We start from the raw sequence: 12686 nt of genomic DNA on the forward strand, positions 1-12686 counted from the left end.
CGACTTCGGCTCAGGTCATGATCTCACAGTTCGTGGGTTTGAGCCCTGCGTCAGGCTCTGTGCTGACAGCTCAGAGCCTGAAGCCTGCTTCAGATTCTGTGTCTCCCTCTCTCTCTCTCTGCCTCTTCCCCACTTGTGCTCTCTCTCACTCTCTCAAAAATAAACATTAAAAAATTAAAAAAATATGCTCATACACAGACGGTGCTATCGATATGGTCCCCAAAGTAATGGGTGAGAATCATAGCAGGGTATCTATAAAACTACAGATTCCTGGGGCCTATCTAACCCTTCACTCAAGTTTCGGAACCACTCTAGTAACAAACAAGATAGTGTCTCGTTCCAGCAAACACAGTACTAAAGTCACCTAACAAAAGACAACAGATCAGTGAATAGCACTGTTTTAGCAAGGAAAAACACAGATCCCAAAGTAGGCCCTGCAGTACTAGGGGGATCCTAAGGAAGCAACAATCACTATGGGACTGTGTATTTCTCCTATTAGAAATAAGAGGGCTTAACCAGGAAACAGCCAAAATCTGTAATTCTACATCTCTGTTAAAAACAAACAAAACTAAAGAAACAATGTTTTAAAACACAAATCATTTTCTTAAAAAAAAACTTGGCATTTTCGAGGAGGCAGACATTTTTAGCATCTTTTTTTTTTTTTTTATTCACTAGAAAAAGACCCTATCTGTGCATGTGGATGGCTTAAAAAGAATTATTAAAGCAAGGCTAGAATTTCTTTTACTTGTTACCAAAACACAATATAAAAATGACAGCAAAAAGCTGGTTGAGTTTCTAACAAAATACTGGGGTCTGAAAAGTCACAGTTCAAAGAACTGAGAGAATTTACTCTAAGTTATAGTGAGGAAGCACTCTATTCTCCTTTCACATCCCTGACTAGCTGACAATAGCTCCTCACTAGCTGACAATAACCACAGTCTCAATGAGGAGTTACACAAAATTACAGAAGAAAAGGGTACCATATTGTTAGTTCCGTGAGCTAAAGATAAGTAAAGCAAGAACCAAGTCTTTCTACTTTTCTATGCGAAGCTGTTGGAAAATGGGAAATGATTCAGCAGAATAACATTCTGCAGTTTCTTAATAAATGTTATAGCTTAATAAAACCTACCATATATCTACATAAAAGGGCCTAAAACAGAAAGTTTTTAAACTAAATTATTTTGATGCTCCATTACCCTCAGCTGATTGTCAAGACTGAAACGTGTGCTTCAAGAATCTTTTCATTGTAAAGATTGAACGGGTCACTTTAGAGAGATTGCTTACTTCACAGTTAAGCTTGTGGTATCTTACGATAAAATGTGTAGGCAAACCATAGTACTCTACTGAATATCTAATAAAACATTTCCATCCTCTCTAAAAGCCTTTTAAAAATATGTACCATTATCAGTATAGTTAGGTGAGGATACTTCCATGTTCAAATTTTCCTGTTTCTTCTGGTTGAGAATCCTTTTACGATCTCCTGAGGATGATACTGTTTTTAGCCTGATTATTTTCACTTACTGTTTTCATTCCTCTTTATGTACTTGTTTTATGTGCTAAAATGTTTTTTTCAAATATTTTACGCACAAATGTGAAAAGTACAAATTAAAATATTTTTTAAAAAAAAGTATAGGCAAGAATAATACTATCACCACCATTTTACAAAGAGAGCCAGAACATCCACAAACCTTTGAAACAGTATGACAAATTTTGTGCATATGTATACTTTGGGGATGACAGGGGATATAATTTTTATTGGATTCTCAAAGGTATCTGTGACCTAAAAAGTTGCAAAGACCATTCTGTAAAGCAATATCGCATGCTCACCTCATTTAATGTCATAATTTCAATTTTCCCATAAAGGTCTTTTTTTTTTTTTTTTTTTTCTATAGTCTATACCACATATTCTAAGAGTGGTGATATCTGCCCCCATAGGGAGAAAATTGGCTCTTGGGGTATGAAAAAAACCCAGATACCATACTAATTTGTGATCCTCATAGTACATAAAGAGATGCAGGGTATATCTGTGGTATTAAAATTTCATGGTGAGGTGATAGGCAAAAAAAGGAAAAAAAGTCTAAAAAGGTGGTTGGGAAGGGGTAATAATGGAAAAAAGGTTGAGAAACAATGGTCTACTAAGAAAACACAGTGTAATAGAGTAATAACTACTCTAGCAAGTTCCAGCGCAGAGTAACATGCAGGGCATGGTTACTAGTCATTACCTGCCTTTCTTTGCTCCTCACACAGCAAACTGTTTTACATAAAATGCACTCTGAAAACAAGTTAATGAACAAGCAAGTCTATATGTTGAATAAGCCTCTAAAACTTAACATTTCTACTCATACATTACTATCCCACAACACCTTAAGATCTATTAAATATCCACAACAAAATTATACCTGAACTAGACTCAACTTGAACAATTAAAATACTTACTTTCTTCTTGCATCCGAGCTAGAATCTGTACATCAGTTACATCATTTAGCTTATAATTGGATCCAATTGAATCTTCATCTAATTCTGAAGCACTTAACTCACTGTCTATAGAGGATTGAGGACTGAGTGGAGGATTTCTGTCTGATGAACTTTTCAAATTACCTTAAAAAAAAAAAAAAAAGATTTGAACTTTGGTATAACAAAAACTGAATAAGCATCTGTTGTAATAACTTGATATGAATTCTTTGATTCAGTTCACCATTATTCTGTCTTTTCTGTTCATGAAATTCCCAAATATTGAAAATAAAAATTGACTTTATTAAGAATAAAGAGGGCTATGTCATATGTTATGGCATAAAAGCAAATCACATTTTCATTTCAATCATAACTTATCTATTCTCTTATGAAACAATTAAGCTTTCACCACGGTGCCTGGTAAGTAGGTGGTGTTCAATAAATGTTAGAGGATTCCAACTTTTACAAGACAGCCAATGAAACACCTCATAAACAAATGAATTTATAATGTGTTTTCTCCTCCCAAATTCACAGTCTTAGCCAATACCATCATCTTTTTCCCTGAATAAAAGCTTCTACTTTTCCTAAGCAAGAAAACTATAATTTGAGGAAAATCAAAATTCCTTAGAGATTTAGGAACAAACCAAAAAAAGAACACTAGGGTCATTTTTCCTATGTTATGCCATGTTTACAAAATTCTTTGTCAAACTAGTCATAGGGATCCAAGGAGTTCTCTGAAGTGTAGGAGTGAAGCACAAACATGGAACAGAGAAAATAATGAGATAAAGTATTTCATTGCTGAAAGCAAAAAGGGGGATAGAAGGCAGGTCAGAAGAATAAAGGATATACATATCCAAGAGTCTAACTTGTTTCTAAGGAAATCTTTTCATCAGATCATCAACTTCTAGTGAAGAATAAAATCCTAACACTGTCACTAATGTATCTAATACAGACTTATTTGAAACATTTGTTTCCCAGAATTCTTTACCATAGAAGTCAGCTCCCACGTGAAAGGCATATTAAGAGCAAAATAGTTGATGTTTATATTATCAAGAAGAACATAGTGCATATGATAGGAAAAGTACTACAAGGTCAGGTTCAAATAGTGCCCAAATAAAATTCTTGTTAAACAAACATAGCAGATTAAATTTTTTAGTATGACAGTCATGGGTGACATAAATAGCAAGTAACAACTTATGCACAAAGCTAACAGCAGGGGCGAGAAGTTATTAGACTAGGGAGTCAAAAATTTGAGGTGGTTAACAATAACCTTAATTTTTAAGGAAGCTACAATAATTAGCTGTAACAACAGCAACAATAAGAGTTAACAGTGAATCCTAAAGAACAGTAAGCTACAGAGTAACTATTTCAGTCACAGAACCACAGCAAAACATTCTTTCCCCAATTTACAGCAGTCTACCCTCCTATATCATTTTGGACTCCACTCTTTTGGCACATACACATATAGCTTATACTATTATTTGAGTGTAACATCAAAGCTTATTAAATAAAGCTTAAGTGGTTTAATAAGAGCTTTTATTTTTAGCTTTTATAGCCCAATCAATCTATTCAGTAAAAGAAAGCATCTATTAGTTAAAAGAATCAAGCTTGTTACTCTAATCAAGCCACATCTAAAAATTTTTAAGTACATGCTAAAGAAAACTTTACAGATGTACCCTGGTTTATCAGTACCAGGTGCTAAATAGCTCCTCACTGATATTTTCTTTAACCACTTAAAAGTCTCATAGGCACAAGAACTCGAACTATTGATGATTGAGTTATTTTCTGAGGTAGGGAAGTAAGTTAAAAACTATACCTTAATTATTCCATTTCAAATTCTCCTTACCTGAATTTCCAGGAAGTATTAGCTGTTTGACTATAGGAGGTCGCACTGGGGTTGAAGATGGAGAATTGAAACCACTGCTGTATGGGCTACTTGCACTTGGACTATAAGGACTTGTGTAACTCATGGAGTTGAAAGGATTGTTATATAAATTCTGCCTCTTGAGAGCTGTGTTAATGAGAAGGGGAGAAATCAACATAATAACAGAAAAGGTTAACACTTCACTCAAAATTTTTTCCTACTGGGAAATTTATTAAGTCATTATCTCAAGTTAAATACAGAAACATTCTTAGAGTAGCAAGAGAAAATACACATTAATAATCCCAACAAAATAGTTCCATTATCTTAAATTGCACTGTGCAAATAAAACAGTAGCCACACCAAACACCAAAAATAATACCATAGGAAGAATATCTTCTCAACAAATTATTAGCCATTAAATTAATTTACTTCTATCTTGTCGGGAAGTTTGTTCCAACTGTATTAACTCTGAATGGTCTTAAAAAATAAAATGAATGAAAAGTCTATTTGTGTCTTCTCATTTTTTAAAAAAAATGTTTATTTATTTTTGAGAGAGAGAGCGAGCGAGAGAGAGAGCGCCGGGGAGGGACAGAGAGTGAGGGGAGACAGAGGATCCAAAGCAGGCTCTGCACAGACAGCAGAGAGCCCGATGTGGGGCTTGAACTCAGGAACCTGAGATCATCTCCTGAGCCAAAGTCGGGTGCTTAATTGACTGAACCACCCAGGAGCCCCTGTGTTTTTTTTTCATTTTTCTATAACAAACATTTACTGCAAAAAAAAGGGGAGAAAAAGTATGAAATAGTGAGTTTTAAAAACAGCCTTTCCAAAGTTTGGATTTTTGTAAAAATAAAGCAATATTGACTACTTAGGCCAGGTTAAGGTCAAACATGTGCGACTTCTCTTTTTAAAAAGAAAAAAGCCTCCCTCCCTTTCCCCCAGTCTTCTGGCCCAAGAAAAGGAAGAAAAAATGTGCTATGCATGTAAGATTATAGAAACAGTACAAAAAAAGTACAAAAAAAAAAAAAAAAAGAAACAGTACAAAAGTAGAACTAAGATATCAAGTACATACGTAGAGAAAAATTACTACTTAAAATAGTATTTCTTTCTTCTACACTCTTCTAAAATCCATAGCTTAACTCAGTATTTCTGACCATTGGCAAAACAAGGTGTAGAACATACAGACAAATGTGACATCGTACTATTTCTCAAGGGGCTTACAACCAAGTAGTGCGGGCAGGAAAAAACAATGATTTCAGGGCAAAATGAAATGAGCACTATCATAAAGGTGCAAAGGGCTGTGGAATGATGAGACAGGATAATTCATTACAAATGAGAAAAACTAGGCACAGCTTTTTGGAAAGGGGCATTGGAGCAGTCCTGAGAGGATGAGCGGCAATCTGACAGGCCACTGAGAATGGGGAAAGCGTGTGCTTCCATCTGTGTTTATCACAGGAACAAAAGCAGGGTCTTGAAAATGTATATTAGGTTCAGGGAATAAGAGTGAGTGCTGTAGAAAGGTAAAGCAGATGCGTGAGGGACAAAACAGGAAGACGTAGCCGGGCCAGGTCGTGGAAGTCCTGGAAACTGTGCTCAGGAGAATGAACGTTATTCACTATCAGTGAATTCTGAGCAAGGGTGATATATGATCCAATCAGTTTCAGAAGAAAATTGATGGACATTTTTATGTTGAATAGATGAGACTGAACTAGGCAGTAGAGGTGACAAATACAAAAAAGAAGGATAGATATTAAAAACTAGAAGGATTACAAAAGAAAAAAAATAAGGTGACTCTGAAGTTTCTGGTTTGCCTACTGGGCAGAGAAATGGTTTGGGGTGGAAGAACATACTTTTTTTGTTGTTTTTCTGTTTAGTTTGATGATGTAGTAAGTTGGACAGTGTAGTTTTGTCCGTATTCCCCAAGAGATAAGATGCCACACTTTAAACATATTTAGAATGTAGTATCTCAGAAATACCAACCTGAGCAGAAACTGGGGTGCTAATTTCTTCCTCTTTACTTTCTGATCTCCTCTGAAGCTTATTCTCTTCCCAGTGGTTATTTATTTAATCACTAGCATTTCAAGTCCTCACCCCTTTATGTCCTCACTCTATACTATATTCCTTTTCCTAAGAAATCTCATTCATATCTATCACATCAGTTATTATCTATAGTCCAAAAACTCCCCATTATTTATATCTCCAGTCCCAAGTTTTCCTGGGCTTCAGGCCCATATGTGCTGCCCATTTAATGTCTCCTGTATGGAGCCACCGGCTCCTCAGAGCCAACATTTCCACATTCAAAGTCATGATTTTCCCGCTAAAATTTAACTCTCTTCCTGGGGTTCTGACCTCAAAATGATTAGTAACATTCATCCTGTCACACAAGCTGGAAACCTAGATCATTGATACTTCTCCCTTACTTCCTCAAATTTGGATCATTCAGTTTTCCATCCACATCTGTTCATCTCCACTACCATCAACACACACTGCCCAGCTATCATGATCAACCCCCCACCCCCGCAAAAGCACCCTACATTCATTCACTTCTAGCCTTCTCCAATCTACTCTCCATACTCCAGCAAGACCTTAACCAAAATGCAAACCTAATCACATCTTCCTGCTCATACATACCACACCCTTGAACAACACCCTCCAATCTTTCTATTGCTTTTATTTTTATTTTTTTTTTAGAGAGCGAGTGAGCGAGCGAGCATGAGCAGGGGAGAGGGGCAGGAGACAGAGAGAATTTTAAGCAAGCTCCACGCTCAGCATGGAGCCCGCTGTAGGACTTGATCCCACAACCCGAGAATCATGATTTGTGCTAAAATCAAGAGTCAGACGCTCAACCAACTGAGCCACCCGGATGCCCCTTTCCATTGCTTTTAGAATAAGGCCCAAAACCTTTTCTTAAAAAAAAAAATGTTTACTTATTTTGAGAAAGAGAGAGAACAGGGAAGGAGCAGAGGGAGAGAGAGAAATCCCAAGCAGTCTCCATCCTGTCAGCACTGAGCCCGACACAAGCCCAACACGGGGCCCAACACCACAAACCCTTAGATCATGGCCTGAGCTGAAACCAAGAGTCAGAGGCTTAACTGACTGAGTCATCCAGGTGCCCCAAATCCAAAACCTTTACCATAATCTATAAGGGCTTGCAAAGCCTGGCTCCTACATATCTTTCTCACATCTCTCCCTTCCCTACTCTTCTCCAGCCACCAACTTGGCTTTTTCCAGGTCTCGTGCATGCCATACTCTCCCCGCATGCTTGCACAGGCCTCCCACAGAGCCTCTGTACACACTGTGTTCTCTACCTGGAATACCCTTATTCCCTCTTTCGCCTTCCCCCTTAAACCACTCAAATTTTTCTAAATCTTTAGGACTCAGGTCAAACATTGTTTCCTGAAGTAAAATCCCCATTTCTCAAAGCAAAGCACTTTGTACCATTCTTTTATTATGTATCACCAGTTATAAAAACTATTTGTATTAGTACATTTCCCCTACTAGATGATAAACTCCATGAGCTCAGGTATGCTGTTAGTTTTTTATCATGTATCCTCTACCCTCTCCCCAAAGTCTGAAATATATCAGGCTCTCAGTAAATATTAACTGAATATATGTATGAATGAATGAGATTAAGTTGAAGAGAGGCCACTGGATACCATATGAATGGATGAAATAATGAAAACAGACAGAAGCCAGGCAAAAGAGACCTCTGTCACCCTAAACTTAAAAGGTGGACAGATGGGGGGTTGGGGAAATGGGACATTTAATGGATACAGAATTGCACAGTATGGGATGATGAAAAAGTTCTGGAGATGGTCAGTGGTGATGGCTGCACAGCAATGTGACTGTACTCAATGCCACTGAACTGTAGATTTAAAAAATGGTTAAAAACATAAAAAATAAAAATAAAAAATGGTTGGGGCGCCTGGGTGGCTCAGTTAATTAAGCGTCTGATTATTGATTTCGGCTCAGCTCATGATCCCCAGTTCATGAGATTAAGAGGATTCTCTCTCCCTCTCTCTCTCTGCCCCTCCCCCACCTGGGCAGCACGAATTCTCTCTCTCAAATACACTTAAAAAAACAATTTTTAAAAATGGTTAAAGTGGTAAATTTTAAGCTATGTAAAGTTTCCAATTAAAAAAAAAGATGGACAAAGAAGGAAGAACCTTCAAAGACGGCTTCAAAGAAAACAGTAGGGAGGGTGAGACAGGGTAAAAAATACAATGCACTATCATGGGGCGCCTGGGTGGCTCAGTCAGTTAAGCATCTGACTTCGGCTCAGGGTATGATCTTGCGGCTCTTGAGTTCAAGCCCCGTGTTGGGCTCTGTGCTGACAGCTCAAAGCCTGGAGCCTGCTTTGGATTCTGTGTCTCCCCCACTATCTGCGCCCGGCCCCCCCAACTCGTGCTGTGTCTCGCTCCGTCTCTCAAAAATAAATAAATATTAAAAAAAAACATTTTAAAAAATACAATGCACTATCATAAACAATAAGAGAAGAACATCTTCGGGACAAGTAGTAGAGCACTGCAAGGAAGCTGAGCTGGACTGAACAGAAACCATTCTCTTAGAATACAATAGCTGTATTCCCAGGAAGCTCTGCCTTATCACAGAAATACATCTAATATCTCCTCACCAACTTGGAAAAGGGGGGATTTAGGACTAAGGTTGAAATTTGGAATAGCCAAATAGTTGTTTTTTCTTTTTATTTTTTTTAAGTTTATCTATCCACTGAGGGGAGGGAAGGAGAGGCACAGAGAGGCAGAAAGAGAGGGAGAGGACCCCAAGCAGGCTCCACACTGTCAGCACAGAGCCCGAAGTGGGGCTCGAACTCATGAACCCACGAGATCACGACCTGAGAGGGAATCAAGCATCAGAGGCTTAACCGACTGAGCCATCCAGGTGCCCCTTTTCCTTTGACTATATATTACATTTATAGCTGTACCTACTGCTCTGTGCATATAGCTATAAAATCTAAACACTGTCAAACAAATCCAGTACCTGATTACACCTAGTTTTGGTTCAAGAGTAACAGTTTCTCTTACACACTCCCACTACCTTTAATACCTTGTTATAATAAAGCAAAAAGCTACTTCACTCAAATTGCTATTTTTGAGGTGTTATTTTGCTTTTCCCCAGGTCCAATTGACTAATTGCCAATTGCTAATAGTTCCTATTTTTTAGGATGTTTTAAACCAAGGTTTGGTAAACTGCAGCCTGTGAGCCAATTCCAGCCCACCACTTCTTTTTGTAAATAAAGCTTCCCTGGAACAGAGTCATGCCCATTCATTTAAGTATTATCTATGGCTGCTTGCGTCTAAGAAGGGCAAAGGGGAGTAACTGCAACAGAGACCTCATGGCCCACAAAGCCTAAGATGTTTACTATCTGGCTATTTACAGAAAAAGTTTGCCAATGCGTTTATATGTTTATTTATCGACTGTCTGCCACCCCGGTTAGAATATAAGCTCTGGGAAGTAAGGGACTTTTTCGTCTATTTTCTTCATTGCAATATCCTCAGAGTTGAGAACAACACCTAGCACAAAGTAGGTTATGAACATATACTGCTGAATAATGACAACTCCTAACTGTAAAATACACTTACCTTATTTCTAAGGTGAGATACAGTAATGGAAAGTTGTTCCTAAAGATATATATATATTTTTTAACATTTATTTATTTTTGAGACAGAGAGAGTCAGAGCATGAACGGGGGGAGGGCCAGAGAGAGGGAGACACAGAATCCGAAGCAGGCTCCAGGCTCTGAGCTGTCAGCACAGAGCCTGATGCGGGGCTCGAACTCACGGACCGTGAGATCGTGACGCGAGCGAAGTCGGACGCTCAACCGACTGAGCCACCCAGGCGCCCCCTAAAGATATTTTTAATAAACATCTAAATAATATAACCTAACTGGAATGAGTTAGAAATTTTCCAGTTATTTTGAATTGTCTACTACTTTGTCTAGATACTTTTAATAATTTGGAGGCGCCTGGGTGGCTCAGTCTGTTGGGCTTCCGACTTCTGTTCAGGTCATGATCTCGTGGTTCATGGGTTCAAGCCCCACGTCGGGCTCAGTGCTGACAGCTCAGAGCCTGGAGCCTGCTTCAGATTCTGTGTCTCCCTCTCTGCCTGTCCCTCCCCTACTTGCACTCTCTCTTTCTCTCTCTCAAAAATAAACAAACATTAAAAAAAACTCTTATGAATAGAATTTAAATCAAGCTCCAGGATACAATTCTAAAAACACTTAATATTCAGAAAAAAAAAAAATTTTTAATTGCATAAAGGCTACTGCTTTTCCAAAAAGGATCCTCTATACACAAGGAAAAAGTAACACAGAAGTTACGTATATACAAGGAAAAAGCTCACAGAAGTTAAATAATGCACAGAGTCACAGAGTAACTAAGTGCTAGAATGAGAATGGGTTCTCTTTGGTTCCCAGCCTGTATGTTTCCACCACATCAGAATTTCCCAAGGGTGGTGAGAGAACTTTAGATGATACCAAACATATTTTTAATAGTTATTTGTTTTAACTTATATTAGAAAAAAAAAAGCCCTATCATATAAACCCCATTATTTCATGGATATTATTCTTTAGGATGAAGTGAAATAAAAATGAGAAGATTGGGGCAAAAAGCTATTAAGTAAATTTAACAGGGTATTATGTAATTTAACAAGCTATTAAGTAAACAAGGTTATGTGCATATGGTAAAAACCCATGATGGCATGACGAGATTAAGAAACCACCAAGCAAAGAACTGCCTTCCTAAAAACATACCAACTCAACATCTATCTGTTTTTTGATTAAAGAAAGCAAGGAGATGAACTTACAAGTAAAATTATAGACATACCTGACATAGTTTGATCAAGTTTGTGGATAAGAGACTTTTTAGCACATTCGACATCAGGACTTGGGTAATCCAAAACTTGCCTGCACCAAACTAGTGGACTAACTGATTTCTGCATTGGTGTAAGTTTTTTCTTTGGTGATGAATACAGCCTAGAAGAAAACAAAAACAAAAACAAAAATAAAAGGTTAACATTCATTATTAAGCACAAGTTATAAGACAGGGATCCTTTTGGACAGATTTAAATTAAGAGGGGGGTGTTGCAGGTGTCATGGAATGTCTTTAAAATCACCTACATTTTACTTTGTGTATAAAAAGAAAATGACACTACAACCATCAATATTAACCCATATTTCAAATGTCAAACCCAAATGAAGCCAACTGTCTAATTCTAAAATAGGTCTTTTTCTTTTAGTCTCATTACAAAAACTATGAGGAAACATCTGTCTTTACAATAGTTCGGTCTGTTTTCAGTAGTACTTGATCAACTCCCTAATATAACCATATCATTAAGTACTGTCTTGGAGACAGTATGAGATAAATACCTTGTTTTCCACCTGCCAGTTCACTTCCTACCACAAACCACACAAAAATCTCCCATTAGCAATCCATTCCCTTTAGTTAAGCAGTACCCACTCTTGTAGCCTTCTTTTCAAACCATGACACATCAGAAAAAAGCAATACTTTAAATCCTGAATAACTTAATATGAATGCATTTATGAAATTTACTTCAGTCTCAGGAAAAAGAATAGGACAGTACACTTTATAAGCTCCTGGGGAAGGTATACAAAAAGACAATGTGGGCAGAAGACAGGAGAGTGATACCCTTGAATTTCCTACTTCATAGTTTTTTCCTCAGATTGGTCCAGATTATGTCAATTGATATTAATTTATTTCAAATGTGATACCATATGAAAAATGTGAAGTTACTTAAATTCTAATCAGAATGGTTTCCAAATTAAGACACTTTGAGTGGAATTTATGAAGTAAACAACAGTATGCTTTATCTACATAGTTAAATGTCTCCGTAAGACCAGGAGTTAGTAATTTCACATTTTATATTAACCAAGTTAGGGCAATCAAATAAAAGGTGTTCTGGTATAAACATTTAAATATATCTCTATAGTACCAGAATTGACAAACTACTTTCTAGTGACCCAATGTACATTTTCCATCCCTTTTCTCATCTCCCCTATCTATAAATTAAGTCACTCACATCAACTAGTTAGCTCTGATCAAGATAATCAAAACTAATAGGGTAAATAATCATTTCTCTAGTCAACAATCCATGTTCATTTGGATAAAAATGAACTAAAATCTCAATTTATGAAATACCTTAATAACAGTTCAAAAAGAAAACGAAACCAATGGGGTTCATTCTCTTTCCATCTTAAATACTACAAATGTTTCATAATAAATCTCTACCTCAGCATTCCATTTTAATTGTGATAACTATCATATATAGGTATTTTAGGTTAGAAATATTTAGCAAACAAGACTATAGATGAATAAACATTAACAAAATCACTTTATGA

The 12686-nt window shown here is 37.1% G+C and overlaps 1 protein-coding gene across 3 annotated transcripts in view; it reads right to left on the bottom strand.

The window, feature by feature from the left end:
• SLAIN2 (SLAIN motif family member 2) overlaps positions 1–12686 on the bottom strand; it is a 73991-nt gene that overhangs the window by 30454 nt on the left and 30851 nt on the right. For all 3 annotated transcript variants that reach the window (XM_030313908.2, XM_032592995.1, XM_030313909.2), the window contains exons 2-4: positions 11155–11303; positions 4298–4462; positions 2437–2598 (exon numbers count right to left, since the gene is read on the bottom strand). In XM_030313908.2, coding sequence (XP_030169768.1) covers positions 2437–2598; positions 4298–4462; positions 11155–11303 — 476 coding nt within the window. The remainder of the gene's footprint in view (positions 1–2436; positions 2599–4297; positions 4463–11154; positions 11304–12686) is intronic.

The sequence above is a fragment of the Lynx canadensis genome, chromosome B1 (genome assembly GCF_007474595.2).
Source record: "Lynx canadensis isolate LIC74 chromosome B1, mLynCan4.pri.v2, whole genome shotgun sequence".
NCBI classification, from domain to species: domain Eukaryota; kingdom Metazoa; phylum Chordata; class Mammalia; order Carnivora; family Felidae; genus Lynx; species Lynx canadensis.